An 18,564-nucleotide genomic window follows, 5' to 3' on the forward strand; every position below is an offset into this window, starting at 1 on the left:
TCGAAACGTTAATAAAATCATTTTTAGGTAAAATTGTGGCTTATTTCCCATTTGAATATACTTAATTATAAACACAGCATATCAGAAACTACGGAACAAATAATAGGACCCCAAGAAAATAAAAAATCGACAGCATGGGTTGATTAAAAGTCAACTAAAAAGCTCGCCAGAAATAATGGATGGCAGGAACAACTAGAAAAATACCAAACCGCAAGAAACTGCGAAACTCTTTAGAAAGAAGAAAGAGCCATGGATCTCTCAACAAATGCAGGTTAGAAATAGATAATAAGGACAACAAGAAACTGCTCGAATATAGATAAAACAACAATAATATTGTATAGTCCCAAACAAATAAATAAAAAAGATTGGGACAAACATAAATTTTAATATTATCCAAGACGAGGAGTTTCTCACTGCCTCTTATACTCTTTTGTATTCCCTGAATACTTCATAATTTTTTTAAAAATTGTTGAGTAATTTTTAACTGCTTCTACAGAAGAATTTACTCATTTAGAAAGTATGAAAAACATGGTGATTAGCGGTCAGTAGAAATCATTAGTATAAGTTTATATTAGTTTGTTTTTCAGTGTATACTGAATTATGTTATACCAAAACATATGGTCGTGAAGTAAAACTTTCAATTGGGTAGTACATTTTTTACTAAATATTGACTTTTTTTGACAACTGGATATGCATCTCATTGCCACTATTCACCAATGGATTGTCAATCATAGGGAAAAATAACTATTTTTAGCGCAGACATATCACAAAGTTGGTATAAGTGGTATAACTATATAAAAAAGTGACTTGGAGCAAAATCTGAACAAAATGACGGATAGATTACCAAATTGGTGATATTTCTGGAAGCACTAAAATAACATTTTGTTTGAATCGATGGGAACGGTATTGGTTTTAAGTGGTCAAATCTCATTAGAGCTCAAAATTCCTGTAAATTTCAATGTGCATTAAGTGAAATAAACGATAAAAATATTTTTTATTTAATACATAATTAAATAAATATAATGCATATTTATCACTCCTAGCTTCTAGCGGACTCGAACACATTATACCACACCACATCTTTTTCCAGATTAACAACGACCTCGTTATGCTTGTTTTCATGAACTCTTTTATGTACGGATAATTGCCCAGACTGCGAATAGCTGTTTCCGCAAATATTACAAAGATACGGTTTTTCTCCGGTGTGTATTCTATAGTGACCCTTCAACGTTCTGGGGTCCCCAAACGCTTTACCGCACGTAGAACAAATGTAGTTTTTGATACCTAGATGCGTTCGTTTATGGGCGGCTAAGTTACTGGAAGTGATGTAGCGTTTGTCGCATTGGTCGCAAGCGTAAGGCTTTTCACCTAAAAAATAAATATTGCATGTATAAAATAACTGACTATTCACTGTACACTTATTGTATGTATAAAATTCATAGGTACTATCTATTCAGTAGGCTAAAGTTGGATTTATAGTTTGACGTAGCGTAGACGTAGACGCAACGGAGACGGAAGAAACGGACTGGAGACGTAAGAAAATAATATGCCAATTTATAAATCGACGTAGCGGAATTTTTGCGCATGAGTAGAAAGAGTAAACAATGACTTAATTCTAATTCAACAACATAGCCTATAAATTATATAACAGTAAACAAACTTTGTGTTTATTTATTTATACTTATACTATTATTTATTATAACATTTATCTGTTTTGTGTGTTACATGGATTAGGAAATAAACGAAGGTATGCTCCTTGGTGCCGCATGCCGTGGGATTTCCAACTATTTTGTTTTATTTCCTGGTCTTTAAAATGTTTATTGGATTTACCTATCGTATAATATGTGTGGATAACCCCGAATTAGGATAATAAACAATTCATATTTATATGAAATATTAAAATGACTCTATGATATATATTATTTTTATTAAATTAATAACTTAACATCCATTGTATTAACAAATAATTAACAAAATTCGAATACTGTTGATAAACAACTTCTTTACAAAATTGATGAGGGCGTGTCCACTTTGGGTGACAGAACAAAATTCTTCCACTTTTGATTGGCCAGACGTAAGAAACGTACTGTAAAAGATGAAAGTTGGTGAACTCTTCCGTTCCGTTACGTTTCTCTTACGTTCCGTCAGGCGCTTGCGTTCATTTATAAACACGAGTACACAAAATTCGGTGTTGATCTTTTCCAGTGCGTCTCCGTTGCGTCTACGTCTACGCTACGTCAAACTATAAATCCAACTTTACACCGGTCACGGATTAAGAAAGAAATGAACGAATTGACTGGTCCGCTGTAGTTTGACTATTTACACATGGGCGCAGTAATTTTTTATTTGACGGGGTTCTTATATAAATCAAATAATTTTAAATTTTACGTGTTTGTATAGCCTCAGAAGCCTAAACGATATAATTTCATGATTCTATATAACAGTTCATTATCCGTAGCCAAAAATCAATATACCTAATATTAATTGTTGCATGAATATCAATATAATAAAAATAAAACAAACGATAACTTATAAAAGGTAGAAGGCTAAACGTTGCTGTATTGTTGATGTTTTAATTTAATCTCTAAAATGGTTTTATATAAAGTCACAATCAATTCAAGTGATATATTAAAGCGGCCGCAATGCAGCCTATATTTAGTCAATAAGTTGGATATTTTCAAATTAAAGTCAATTGACGCGTGTAAAAAGATTATTATTTTGATACTATACAGTATGGTGCAAATGAAAGGAATAATTATTTCGTAAACCGGCGACTTTAAGGAAAAATCCTGAAACAGGTCGATTTTTATTTTTAAATTATGATATTTTGCCATAAATGTCATACTAGTGACGTCATCCATATGGTCGTGATGAAGTAATCGATGATTTTTTTAAATGAGAATAGTTGCCGTGTGCTAGCTCATTTGAAAGATCCTTCAATTCTCTATTTATTAATAGAGAAATTTATTTACATAATTGTTTATACAGGGTGCCCAAAATTTTTTTTTTAATTTAAATTATTTGACAAAAAAAAAGAAGAATTTATATAATTTATTTAATTCAAAATACATTTTATGGCTGTTAGAAATCCGTAAAAAACTGTTTATATCACAAATAAACATTGCTTTTCGCTTAAATTAAATGTTCAAACTTCCTAAGAGGCAGGTGGCTGGCGGGAGCTGGCTTGAACATTGAATTTAATCGAAAAGTAATGTTTATTTTTGAATTAAACATTTTTTTCTGTTTCTGGGCAACAGTAAAACGTATTTTGAATTAAATAAACTACATACATTCTTCTTTTTTTTGGACACCCTGTACAAATAATTGTGTATTATATTACTAAATAGAGAATTTAATGACCTTTCAAATGAGCTATCACTCAACCTCTATTCTCATTTAAAAAAAATAATCGATTACGTCATCACGCCCAGATGAATGACGACACTAGTATGATATGTATGCCAAAATATCATAATTTAAAAACAAAAATCGACCTGTTTCGGGATTTTCCCTAATGTCATCGGTTTACGAAATAACGAATTTATTCCTTTCATTTGCACCATACTGTATATACGAGTAGATGCAAAATTTACTGAATGCATTAACATTATTTAGTGGTGGCCGCATATCGAAATAACTACTCTGTGATAGACCACATAACGAATTAGCTACTCTGCGGTAGACCGCATATTGGATGGTAGACCGCTAATCGAATCGGCACTAATCTATATATTTTTTCGTATTTAAAATATTACTTGCGGGTAAATCCTAATTGTTCTTTTAGTCAAGGAAGTCAAGCATCCGCTCGGGAAAATATTCTAGTCGGGTGTTTTGCATGATCTTACTCCTAAGTTACTTAGTATTAAGTTTTTGCTAAGAAAGTTATTTCTAACAAGGGTGCATTGTATTTTATTATCCATCTTATTATTTTTCCTTACGTTATCTTGTTTATTAAATTTTAATCAAAAAATTACTAAAAATTTAATAATTAAATAGATATTGGCCCTCTACGCACCCGAGGTCTACGCTTATGTTACTGGTATACCTAAAATATTACAATCGACCTGCCGATTCGTTTGTTTCTTTATTAATCTCCAACCGTTGTGAGTCAACCGAATAGACAGTACACATAAAAAGTAACATAACTATACGACCAGTGCCCCTCCTGTCAAACCAAGCTCGGGCGGTGAGTTGATGCGACGATGTCATTTAATATTTTTCTGTAGCTTTTTTTACGTGTCATCTTAAAGCAATTTACTATTTTTATTGGGAATAAGCCAGACCTTGACTTTAAAGTAAGTTTATTAAATTTGACGTTTGTATTCGCTCGCAAAATACAAAACATTAATAAATTTTATTTAATGTTTTGTACTTTGAAAACGATTTCCCAAGTGGAAATCAAAACTTTAAAATAAACTTATTTTAAAGTAAAATTGTGGCTTATATCCAATAAAAATAATAACCTGCCATTTAAATCTAGTCGCCCACAGGGTACCCCCATTAAGATAGCCAAATGCCCGCACTCCCAGAATTCAATTTTTTACTTTCTTATGTGATTAAAGATTAATACTCAGCTCGATTTTAACCCTATACCTACTTCCTTCTCCATCACCGTCAAAATGGGATGCAATCAATTTAAAAATTTCAAAAAATGCTCACGCATAGTTAGACTAAGCTGTATCGTCGCCCCCGTTAGGTAAATTATTCCGATTAGTTTTTTTTTGCGCAAACTAACTCAAAAAGAGGTCGTTATAACAAATCCGCAGGGTGCCGGGAGGTGCCGCGGTCGGAAAATTATTGTTTAAATAAACAATTTTTTCAAACAAATTCAAAAAATCAATTTTTTGACTTCGTAGAAATGTTTTTTTAGATTTTTTGGGTCATTGTGAGCAAAAAAGGCATCTTGTGATTTTTCTCTAAAATTGATTGTTGTCGAGTTATACGCGACCCAAGTAGCACAATAAAAACATTTTAGTTTTATTTTAGATGTATAAAGGTTTTATTGTGGTAAATAAGAAGATAATGGTTTTAAAGTTACCTTGTAGACATACTGCCAGAACTTTAAAACTGTTAAGCATTTGTCACTAGTTTTAAAGTATCTAATAAGAGTATCAAATAAGACTAATTAATCTTAATAGATAATTTGTCTTATTGTAGTTTTAAAATGGTTTATTCTCAGTTCACTTTAAAACTAATCAGTTTTATAAAGAACTTCCGGACTGTTTGATTTTATTAGATTCTTGTTTGTTACCTTTTAGTTTTAAAGCAGTTTTACAGATTCTTCTAAAATGACTAATAAAAGCTATTATTAAAACTACTTAATCTCGAGATTATTATGTCAGTAAAACATATGCCTTAAAACTATTTTTGTAGTTGTCTTTAAAGTTGCTTTCATAAAAGCAATTAGTAGGCTATATTAAAACCAAACGCTCTTAACTGAATAAATTTGGTTATCGTATAGACTAAACTATGCTTCTTATTAGAAACACTAAAACTAAACCCATCCCCTCTTCTTTCATGTCCAAAATGGTCGGCCATTTGTTTTAGAGCGAAACAGTAGTGTAGTGTGTTGCAAAAAGTGGAATTACAGTTAGTATGGAAAAAATACGTCGCAAGTACTTAAAATATAAACGAACTGGTCATTTTAAAAGAAAAATACAACACACACAGCACTACGACGCGCGACGCCTCGATTTTAGGTTAGATTCACATTAAAACCGAGTGGCATTATTGACAGCAGCATTAAAACTAAACGGTTTTAATTCCAAGGCAACCTTGCTTTTATGTAGGATATACGCTCTTGGCAAGATATAAAATAAAACCATTTGATCTTATCAATTCTCTGTCGATAGACCAAATAGTTTTATTTGGATTTCGGCCATATTGCTTTCTGGAGATGCTGAAAGCCATGATAGATTACAATATAAGGCTTACATAAAAATTATAAATAATCGACTTAAAGACATAAATTCGATTTATTTTAACATTTAAATATTAAAATTGTAGATAAAATTAATTTTCTTTCAAATTAATATTTTTCGGATTTAAGTTTTTTTTAATATTTTTATTCTTTAGTCGCCAAAAGTCAGAAATTTTAGGGCGCGTGAGTTATTTAGACCTCTTTTTGTTAACATTATCAATAAAGTTGGGTGCGCAAGTGTTTTTCTACCTTGACAGTTCGAAATAACCAAGCACTTTTTATTATTTTATGATTACAAATGCGTATGTACCTATCATAACATAACACATGTAAAAATTTGTTGGCCTATATGGAGTATATGGGTTTAAACAATCATTTAATATGGTAAATCGTCTTTAAAAGTCTCCATTTACGAAACCTTTTTAAGTTTGCTATAAAACTGTCTGCACTTAAAGTGTCTTTTAACATGGCTTTAAAAGCACCTTCACAGCAGCTTTAAAACCAGTTGCTTAAGAAAACAAAGTTTTAAGAAGGTTTTTATTTTTGGTTTTATTGACCTCTTTCAAGGTGGCCCTTTTATGCTGAAAGCGGTTTTATTGCAACCTTAAGGTTTACTTAAAAACCAAATGGTTTTAATTTTAGTTTTATTTTATAGTTTTAAAGCATCCTTAAAAGACTTAATAAACCCGTTCGGTGCTACTTGGGGATTTAAAAGTTGAAAAAGGCGAAAATGGCTATTTTAAAACTCGGTTAAAAAATATTATTATGAAAGTAAGAAAGTGACTAAATCAAAGTTTAAACCCCCCCCCCCTACATGATCCTGAAGAAATTTGTATCATTAATTTATTACTAAAGCTGTTATTTTTAATTGGACTACCGGAAGCGATTTTACAAAACATACCCGCTCTCAGCACAAACTCCGCCTACTACGCATACGTCATTCAGAACTGTAAGTATCCCTAACCGATATCAACACATTTTACTAAATTTACCCAAAGAGGAAATTTCGGAGGGAATAATAATGCAGTTTTATGGTTTGATAAATGTTATATTCTTTAACCCTTTAACCCGCTTTAAAGCGTGCACTAAAACTTACAGATAAAAAATAATTTTAGTGGGTAGGCGCAAAATTTGCTTACAATGTTCTTTAAATGATTTAATTTTTTTCGAACCCCGAGAAAACTAATTAGTATTTTTGAAAAATTTAAACGCAGAATAAAAGATTACATTACCGAGGTCCCTGAAAACTTATATAATGTTTATTTTAATAAGTTACAGGGGTAAAAAAAGAGAAAATTGAGTCTAATTTTTAATTTCAAATATCGTATTTGTATCGGAGCTTGTGCTGAGAGCGGGTATATTTTGTATAATCACCTGCCGGAATGATGCATCTCTTTCGCACTCACATTAACGGCTGCCTCAATACGCTGTTAGTGCTCACTGTTATTAATTAAAAATAACAGCTTAGTAATAAATTAATGACACAAATTTCTTCAGGATTATGTAGGAAAGGGCTTTAAACTTTGATTTAGCCACTTCTATACTTATATATATATAATCATATCCCTTCTACCATACAATGGTGTAGGGTTATACAATGGTGTAGGGTTGCTATACTTTCATAATAATAATTTTTAACCGAGTTATTAAGTCTTGAAAATAGCCATTTTCGCTTTTTTCAAATTTAAAATCGATGTCAAACTAACGTCAGAACGTGTATGTATCGATCTGTAAATTGGTGCCGAAATGTGTAATTATTACTGTAAATACTACATAGTTATCAAATTTAGTTTTCGCTCAAATAGTGACTAATAACAATTGTGTTACGTGTTAATCATCAAGAACAAGCTGTAACTTCGGTCAGTAAGAGATGTTTTACTTAATAATCTTCCAACTTAAACACATCCAGTGTCAAACTGTCAATAGTTTTTCACTGTTGCTATCCCGTCCCAACGGACGCCAACGGTTAGGCAACCAGTATTGCAGTGATGTATCCAAGGTTATCACTTATTTCCAGACATCCAAAGCGTAAATATAAACAAATTCAAGTTACTTTTGACTACATGAGTAACAATTTAAATCAATGTTCCCCCACTGTTAGCAACACCATGTCTGGACCCAATTCTTCCAATTACCAGTAATCTTACCAATTCTTCCAGTAATCTTACTAGTTCATATGCAACTGCTACTATGACTAAACAACGTCCGAAGTATCCCAAGTAAAAAAGTAAACAAAAGTAAACAAAGTATCCCAACTAAACAAAAAAAATCTATACCTTTGGTAGAAAGTTATCTAAGTACGGTAAAGTACAGTGAAGTTATCTATAAAAGCCAAATTTCGCCTTACTACAGTGCAATGACAAAAACGTTATTTTCTAACAAGGTTAAAACATGTTATTTAAACTCAAATTTACCGCCAAATATGTTTGATATACTTATTAGAGAAAAATGGTTAAATTTTCAGTACATATTTACCGATGGGTCAAAAGACGCAAATGGAACGGGCTGTGCAGTATTCCACGAAAATAAAAATTACCATCATCAATATAGCCTACCTATTGAATGCTCAATATACACAGCAGAAATGATAGCAGTAATGTTTGCTGTTCAGTATGTACTTCTGAATCCAACTAGCAATTATGTTATATTTACTGACAGTAAAGCGTGGTGGACAGATTGAGTAACATTCAAACAGTCAAACACATAAACCACATTGAATTGAATATTCTTAAAACTCTGTTTGAAATTATACAATTAGGAGTAAATGTAACAATTGCTTGGATTAAGGGTCATTCGGGAATAAAAGGCAATGAAATAGTTGACAATTTTGCTAAATCAGCTTATGTGATCGGAGAAAAAATAAACAAAAATTTAATTCCAGCTTCAGATATTGATACTTTTAGCAGACAAAAACTTAAAAATAATTGGCAATTGCATTACAGAGAATGTAATACTGGATCAAATTTTGCTCATTGCAACCCTAGGATATTCTCAAAAAGATGGTTTTACACAGAATATAACAGACATTTTATAAAGACTATTAATCGGTTGAGAGCCAATCATGCTCTTACGCCATCTTACATGCATAGAATCGGCTTGGCAGATACTCCCAATTGTACTTGTGGCAAAATCGGAGATCTAACACATGCCATATTAGAATGTCATTTAAACATAAATAACATAAACGACCTTTATAAGGAATTAAAAGATTTAAAATGTTTCTTCCCAATAAACCTAAATACTTTAATATTTACAAATGATATGGAAATTCTTCATCATTTATAAACATGTTAAATTATGTAAATACAAGTTGTAAACGTAATATGTAATAAATAGGCATAATTTGTTAATGTGGTTTGAAAAAATTAAAAAAAAAATAATATTAAAAAAAACACAAAATAAAATAATAAAAAAAAATAATAAACAAAAAAAAAAGAAAAAAAAGGAACAAAAATAAAAAAGAATAGAAAAAAAAAGAAGTAAAAAAAAGTGTTTCGCACAAATTAAAATATATATTAAAAAAAACACAGTAAAATAATTAAAAAAAAAACAAAATAAAAAAAAAGCTACACAATGTACCAATGTGTCTATAAAAATAAAATTGTAGAATGTACTTATGTTAAGAAATTTATGACTATGAATCTGCAATCAATCAGAAACAAGTCTGGCTAATTGGCTCTGCCAAAGCCATTTTTCAAAAAAAAAGTATCCCAAGAAGACCGAAGCAATTTTATAATTAGTTGTACGTCTCTATAGTATCCAATGATTATATTATATCCAATTTTTTTTTCTTCATAATTTTTACCTAAAGTTATTTAAGATTTAGAAATTAACTGTTATGATAATTAGTTTTAAGTCCTTATTGTAATTAATTATTGTATAACCAATATTGTTTGTGTCAATGGCCATTGCTGCCGAGACACATAAATTTAAATAAAAAAAAATAATAAATTTAAAATCGATTATAACTCGACAACAAACAATTTGAGAGAAAAATCACGGGAGACCTTTTTTTGTTCGTAATAACTCAAAGAATCTAAAAAAAATTGTACGAAGTGAAAAAATTTATTTTTTGAATTTCTTTAAAATAATTGTTTAAACAATTTTCCGACCGCGGCACCTCCCGGCGCCCTGTGGATTTGTTATAAGGACCTCTTTTTGAGTAAGTTTGTGCAAAAAAAAAACGAATCCGAATAATTTACCTAATGGGGCGACGATACAGCCTGGTCTAAGTGGGCTCGTTTACAAAACAAGTCTATTTTTTTGATAGAACCGTAGATTGACTGTACACAACTACAAAATTAATTTTTACTTTTTTTTTTAAATGCGTATAAGTAACTTTTTTGGAGATGGCTGCAGGTCTATTTTTTTGTGTATTTTCTCAAAAACTATATTTCTAATTTTTTCAGACTTTTTTGTAAGGTGCGCCACCTTCAAAAATTCGAAAAACTGGTTTTAGGGGTTTTTGGAGATTTTCCCCATCTTATAGATTTCAAAATTGACCAAATCAAGGTTTTTTATAGATTATATATGTTACAGTTCAAGTTGATTATCAGTTAGAGTTGACTATTCCTAGTTTGAGTCAACATAAACTAAAACGAGCAGTAAGAGTTGATCCAACTTTTACTAGTTGAAGTAGCCTCTTCCTAACCCTCGAGAGTGAAAGTAGATCACGGAAAAAGAAAATCAACTCTTACTCTTACTATTTTGAGTTGACTATTCCTGGATTGATTCAGTAAATGTAAAATCTGACGTGCTCTTTTGATGAGTGCGCATCTTTTTGTTTTGAATGTTTCATCAACTACTTATCACGATTTGAACATACCCATTTTATTTCTAGAATCGGTTGTGTGTGTTTGTCATGGTTTTCGTTTGATTTTCCGTTTCTTGAGATTTTCAAATGCCAAGTTTTTATGTCTTTTTTAAATTTTAGTCAAGTTACATTTGAAGAGTGGACATATATTATAACGGGCTAAGTGACAAAAGTACACGATCTAGGAAAATGAGTTTTTTTCAGGAAACTGAACGCTATACTTATACTGGACGCTATCTGTAGAATTTATTTAGACCCGTTTCCAATGCAATTGTCACTTGGCCCATAATACAGGTTAACGGGTTTGTTTCATCGACCATTATATTGAAAAAAAAAACAGATATATTCATTTAATAAGAATCATTCGTGTTGATTGTTTTTAAAATGTCACAAACCTAAGCGGATCTTTTTCATGAGAAGCTAAGAGATGAGCGTCTGAGGGAACAAGCAAATAATTTGACACTATCACCTTGGGTTTACTCTTTAGACGTATCATCCTAGTTGAAGTGTACTTTGACTAGTAAATGTTGACTTATTGATTAGGAAAGAATCAACTCTTAGGGTAAGAACCGAACAAGTGGGTCTCGGTGGAGGTCAGGGTCGCGGTCGATGTCGACATCCATGTAAAACAAACACATTGTAGTGGATGGAAGAGAACAGAGCAGGTAAGTCGCGGTCGAGATTTAGCTCGATGCCATCCAGGAAGTTTACATCGATCCTTTTGAAAATAAAATGAGTTTGTTTTACAAGGATGTCTACTGCACGGCCTACAAGGATGTTTCCCTGTAATTGGTCCGTTCGAAGCCAAGTTGTCATTACCTGCGCAATCTGAGTTGATACTTTTTATATAATCCCTTTTTTGTATTCAGTTTATTTTTGAATTTCTAAAGTAATTAAATTCAGTAAATTTTTGAAATATGAAGGAGGATCTGATTATTTACAGCTGACATTTCATCACTATCATCACTTGACTGACACAACATCGCAAAAACACACTCTTTTTGTCATTCAAATTTCAAACTATTTCTCTTGATAGTGGTTCTAGCTCAACTGACAGCGCAAGCACAGGTGACCTCCTTGCTATGTGCTGTCGACATCGACCGCCACTTAACTAGTGGCATCCACCGCGACCTACACCTCCACCTCGACCCACTTGTTCTGTTCTTACCCTTACTAAATGGCTTTTGGAAGAGTATACTTGTTATAGTTACAGTCTACTTTTACTAGGAAATGTTAAATAAAAATCTTAATTTTATATTCAAAATCAATTTTTACTAAAACCAGCCGTTTGAGTTGACTCGAACTAGGAATGTCAACTCCAACTGGATAATCAACTTGAACTGTACATATATAATTTGAAGTAACTGAATCCTTAAATATATTCAAAAATGGGAGAAATCCGTTCAAACGCCAAAAAATTTACTTCCAAAAAACTCTCCACGATTTTGGGGAAATCACTAAATCGTCGGCCTAATATGAAAAATGCATAAGTCCAAAATATTCAATTTTAGACTTATGATGGCATCTGTTAGCATTATCCAAAAGCTATGAACTGCTCTGTTTTCTTCTGATATAGTTTACTAGATTTTGCTAAAATTGTCAAAATGATATCTGAATAAGCCTATTAATGTTGAAAACCATAATATGAAATCCGCACAAATCCTACAAGTCCGCTCTTGTTAGTGGCCAAACCGTTCAAACGTATCGGCGCTTTTCTGATGTTTGTACCGGGTGTCCCAATAAGACTGGCTCTCGGCCATATCTCAGGAACCGTTTATGTTACAGCTTTGGGAAAAAAATTTTTATAACAAAAGTTGTCCCGAGAAAAGTCTGGAAATTATTTTCATAATTGTAAGTCACCGCTAGAGGGCGTAATTGAATATCAAAAATTAAAAAATCGAAATTTTACAAAATTTGCCTAATGAAAGGGCCCTGGAAATCCAGTCATCGTATTCTTCATACAATTCTGTGCATATTTTATTTCACAAGTTTAAGTCTATCTGTGCAAGTAAGAGGTGGGGGTGAGTGGGAACCTTGTTATGAAAAAATCGCTGTAAGTCCGGTTCTGCTTAATCGATTTTTACAAACTTGGTCTTGTTGAAAACAGCTCTTTTTCGTCAATATAATAAAACTATTTTGAAAACAGCCTACTACGTAATATGCCAGCTAGAAGGCGCTATTTATTTTTTTTTAGAAATTTAGTTTTCTTTTTAAAATATTAAATACAAGTATGTATTTTTTTTCCTGTATTACAAAATTAGACCAAATTAGCAACAGAATACCGAAAACCGCATGTCGATACCTTTTTTCTATCTCGAGATATCTTAAGAAACGTGTAAATTTTAAACATAACTGTCGCTGTCATATAAGTGGAAATATATAGAAGCACGTAGTGTGCTATGGAAAAAACAAAGGAACATTGTCCAGATGTCACCGTATATAATGAATCAAAACAACAATAAGGCAAATAACACTATAAAATATAACAAAAAAAGAGTGTATAATTTGTACGCGAGTAAGAAGTTATACTTCTATTATTATGATTTTAACGAAATAAATATATTTTAAACAGTTTAATTTTATTTTTATTTAAATATTACACTAATTTTAATACTTAAAATAATACCAAAAAAATAGCGTTAATATGTAAATTTTTATGAATTGTTGCCTCCGCGCATTTGCTTTTCTCTCGATGAATCGTAGAAGATGTAAAAACGTCAGATTTTCTACACAAATTTTTAATATTTATTTCATCATATTTTAATATCAAGTATCCTATTCCCAACTAAGATAAATACATAACTGTTATTGTCACCGGTAAACTAAGTTAAGGAAGTCAAAGTGGAAACAAGTAGTGTGCTATGGAAAAAATAGAACTATTAGAAGTATTAACTTCAAAAAGTCATCATGTGTCAAATTATGTGTCAAATCAGTAAAACATAAAAATTTGTTCATTGATGGTTTGTTGCGGTTTGTTTCTATTAAATTTTATATAAAATTTATACAGAGTGAAATTCAAGATGATTCTTACAAACTAAGAAGCATTTGACATGATAGCCACATTCTTTGAATGCATAAGAAATGCAAATGTTGCGGCTAGAATATATGCAATGAAATATCCCCAAAGACGTCACCCCAGTAGTAGAGTTTTTCATATTTTGTTTTGATTTATTATATACGGTGACATCTGGAAAATGTTTCTTTGTTTTTTTCATAGCACACTACTTGCTTCTATACATTTCCACTTATATGACAGCAACAGTTATGTTTAAAATTTACACGTTTCTTAAGATATCTCGAGATAGAAAAAAGGTACAGACATGCGGTTTTCGGTATTCAGTTGCTAATTTGGTCTATTTTTGTAATACAGGAAAAAAATGCATACTTGTATTTAATATTTTCCAAAGAAACTAGATTTCTAAAAAGAAAATAAATAGCGCCTCCTAGCCGGCATATTACGTAATAGGCTGTTTCCAAATTATAACAACTATTACATTGATGAAAAAGAGCTGTTTTCAACAACACCAAGTTTGCAAAAATCGATTAAGCAGAACCGGACTTACAGCGATTTTTTCATAACAAGGTTCCCACTCACCCCCACTTCTTATTTGCACAGGTAGACTTAAACTGGTGAAATAAAATATGCGCAGAATTTTATGAAGAATACGATAATCGGATTTCCAGTGCCCTTTCATTAGGCAAATTTTGTAAAATTTCAATTTTTTTATTTTTGATATTCAATTACGCCCTCTAGCGGTGGACTTACAATTATAAAAATAATTTCCAGGCTTTTCTCGAGGCAACTTTTATTATAAATTTTTTTTTCCCAAGCTGTACTATAAACGGTTCCTGAGATATGGCCGAGCGCCATTCTAATTGGGACACCCGGTACAATAAAAAGCCTTTTAATTGTAAACGGGTGAGTACCTAGAGGGTACAGGTTAAATTGAGATAACATATTGGTTGATATTTAAACAAATTGATTACTAAAAACGTGAATATAAATTGTTCAGGGGCATATGCAATTTTTACTTATATTTAGTTGTATACAATTGGAGTTATGCTCACTTATAAATGATGTCCTGTAAAATCAGGTATTTTGGACTTACATTACATTTTGGATTTTTCACATTAGGCCGACGAAATTATTTAAAGATTTTAAAGTATTTTTTTACTTACCTGTGTGGGATCGTATGTGAACTTGCATGTCTCTAGATCTACTGAAGGTTTTTCCACAAATAGAACACTGATGTGATTTTTCTTTACTGTGAATAACTTGATGAGACAATAGTCGAGTTTTGCTTATAAATGACTAAAAAGAAAACAAGTATATTGACACATAATCAAATATTAAATTTAGTAATAATTTTTTTACGAGTATATAACTTTCTAGAGTATAATTGGCTCAGCTAAGCCACACATTAAGAAACAATATAAAATAAACTAGACAAGGCGAAAACGGCGGGTTCGTTGGAAAAAATATTCCTATGAAATTTTTTTACATAATCACATTCGTGAGACATCCCAGAATAAGGTTCAAGAAGTCGCCCACACGAAAAGTGGTCCAAATTTTTTGGAACAATTTTTTTTTGTTCAACTTGCAGCAATCAATATTTTCGGCCCGGTTTTTTGGACTATTCTAGACAAAAAACATTTCTCATAATTTTTCTCGTAAAGTTGATCGTTTTCGAGTTATAAGCAATTTGAAATTAAAAAAAAAAACGAAAAATGGCGATTTTCAAGGCTTAATATCTCGGTTAAAGTTATTATTATGAAAGTCAGAAAGTAACTAAATCAAAGTTTAAAGCCCCCCTGCAAGACCCTGAAGAAATTTTTGTCATTATTTTATTACTAAGGTATTATTTTTAAGTAATAATAATGAGCGGTAAGATCGTATTGACCTGGCTTTAAATGTGAGTGCGAGTAAGATGCACGATTAGACTGCCGGAATGGCATCTCTTTCGCACTCACATTTACAGCCGCGTTAATACGATCTTACCGCTCATTATTATTACTTAAAAATAATAGCTTAGTAATAAAATAATTTAAACTTTGAGTTAGTCACTTTCTGACTTTCATAATAATAACTTTTAACCGAGTTATTAAGCCTTGAAAATCGCCATTTTTCGTTTTTTTCAATTTTAAATTGCTTATAACTCGAAAAAGATCAACTTTAGAGAAAAATTATAAGAGATATTTTTTGTCCAGAATGGTCCAAAAAATTAAAAACAAAATTAGTCCGGACCGAAAATATTGATTTTTGCAATTTGAACAAAAAAAATTGTTCAAAAAAATTTGGACCACTTTTCGCGTGGGCGACTTCTTGAACTTATTCTCGGATGTCTCACCAATGTTATTATGCAAAAAAATCTCATGGGAATATTTTTTCCAACGAACCCGCCGTTTTCGCCTTGTCTAAACCGACATTTATTTGAGTGAAGATTACTCAAGGAACATAATATACAAGACCAGAGAAGAATAGTTAACATCACTTAAAAGGAGTAAGAGGAAGGGGTCAGAAAACATCCCTGAATTATAAGCTAAACATAGACGATATAACATATACTGTGGAAAGCTTAGGATAGGAGAGGAGAAAGCAGACACAAAGCGAAACCGTGAATACAAAAACACCTACAGGAAGAACATCCACTGACAGATCACCTGGAGGTAACAAAAATAAATTAGAAAATATGGCGAAAATCACCACGACTATAAAAAATACTGTTGCGAATACTGTGATTATACCGGGTGGTGAATCGTCAAACGGACCATAGGAAAATCAATGGAACATTCTAAATTGTTGAACTCCTGCTTCCATAATTATTTTACGTCAAAAGTCGTAAGAAACTATTTATAGAGAATTGAAATCTCTATTAAAAATGGATATTAGATTATTCTACAAGTTAAACACATTAAAAATTTTTACAAAAATATAATACATTTACCAGAGTGTTATTAGTCCAATCGTGAGAGATTTGACCTCTAAAAATCATAGGAACAAGCCGAAATTTGCTGAGAATATCAAACCCGAAAAATATACTCAAAAATTTTGTCACTACTACTCCCGGGACTCCCCCTAAAATCCCCATATAAATCGTAAAAAATGGCAAATATCGCGCAATGTTTGTTTATTTAACATCTGTAAAGAAACTGACTTCATTTGCGATATAATGCAAAAATTGGATATGAAAGCTGCTCTTTTCACCTTTAAAATGCATTTTGTTTTTCGTCAATAGGACACTCCAATCAAAAAATATCGAATTTTTACCGTCGCGCGTCGAGTTGATCATTACTCACTCTATAGTTATTTTCCTAACTAGTGCGGAAAGTGATACTTTTACGCACGAGACTGCCGTTGACCCGAATGACGCGATAGCGGAGTTCAGGCAAGCAGTCGAGTGATGGGCTTTCAATATAATGGGTTACCACGACGACGATATTGGTTTCCATGACGACGATTCAAAACCATTGTAATTGTCTACTGATCTGACTTTTAAAGATTTTGTCAAAATAATTTTATATCATCCAATTACCGCACTAATTTCATTTAAACATGGAAACAATAAGATACATTTAAAATAAATTAGTAAATAATATCTAAATATTAGTTTATTGCATGTTATATAATATATTATAATTCCATATTACAAGATATTTTAGTTTCCCGCACGCCGTGCGGGAAAATTTACTTTTACGCACGCCGTGCGGGAAAGTGCAACTTTCGGAAACGAAATGCGTGCGTGAAAGTGGCTCTTTTAGCACGGCCGTAGAAAAAATCATTTTTTTTTTTAAATAAAATGTGTATAAACTCGACGGTAAAAATTCGATATCTTTTGATCAGAGCAACAAAAATCAAAATGCGTTTTAAAGGTGAAAAGATCAGCTTTCGTATCCAATTTTTGAGTTTGGTCGTAAATGAAGTCAGTTTCTTTAAAGCTGTTAAATAAATAAAAATTGCGCGATTTGCCATTTTTTATGATTTATATGGGGTTTTAGGGGGAAGCCCGGGGGTAGTAGTGGCAAACTTTTTTTGCATCTTTTTGGAGTCCCAAAACTGGTATTCTCAGCAAAATTCAACTTGTTCGTATGATTTGTAGAGGTCAAATCTTTCACGATTGGACTAATAATACTCTGGCAAATCTATTCAATTTTTGTAAAATTTTGGAATGTGTTTAATTGTAGAACAAATTTAACATTCGTTTTTAAACGCTTTTATTTAGTTCAATCGATTGCGTCAAATCTTTGGATGTTAATTTGACTACCTTTTCTTCCATGCAAATGAATGAAAATTTGCAGACATATGCATTCGCGGTGACAATACACGAATATATATATATATATATATATATATATATATATATATATATATATATATATATATATATATATATATATATACATTAGCACTTCGAGCCAAGCAGGCTCATGGCTTGGTTTACAATCTTCCTCCATTCTTTCTTGTTCTTCGCTTTTTCTTTCCAATTGGTTGCATTGAGATACTTCAGGTCATCATTAACTTCATGGCTCCATCTGGTCCTAGGTCTTCCTTTTCTCTTTTTACCACCTATTGTAGCGCTTAACATGATTTTAGGCATTCTAACTTGGGCCATTCTTTGGACATGTCCTAACCATCTAAGTCTTTGTGATCTTACAACTGCAATTATATTAGGCTCCTTATACAATTCTTCTAATTCCTTGTTTGTTCTTCGTGTCCACTGATTGTTGATTATTTTTCCCCCAAATATCCTTCTAAGTATTTTTACTTGTAACATTGATTGCTCGGTTTTTGTCATAGTCCAAGTTTCTGAGGCATACGTAACTATTGGTCGTA

General features: G+C 31.7%; 1 protein-coding gene across 1 annotated transcript in view; it reads right to left on the minus strand.

Annotated features, from left to right (window-relative positions):
• Positions 1 to 977: 977 nt before the first annotated feature.
• LOC114328433 (zinc finger protein OZF-like) overlaps positions 978 to 18,564 on the minus strand; it is a 72,453-nt gene continuing 54,866 nt past the window's right edge. The window contains exons 6-7 of the mRNA XM_028277283.2: positions 14,913 to 15,045; positions 978 to 1,368 (exon numbers count right to left, since the gene is read on the minus strand). Coding sequence (XP_028133084.1) covers positions 1,040 to 1,368; positions 14,913 to 15,045 — 462 coding nt within the window. The 3' untranslated portion in view covers positions 978 to 1,039. The remainder of the gene's footprint in view (positions 1,369 to 14,912; positions 15,046 to 18,564) is intronic.

This window comes from Diabrotica virgifera, chromosome 4 (genome assembly GCF_917563875.1).
Source record: "Diabrotica virgifera virgifera chromosome 4, PGI_DIABVI_V3a".
Lineage (NCBI taxonomy): Eukaryota > Metazoa > Arthropoda > Insecta > Coleoptera > Chrysomelidae > Diabrotica > Diabrotica virgifera.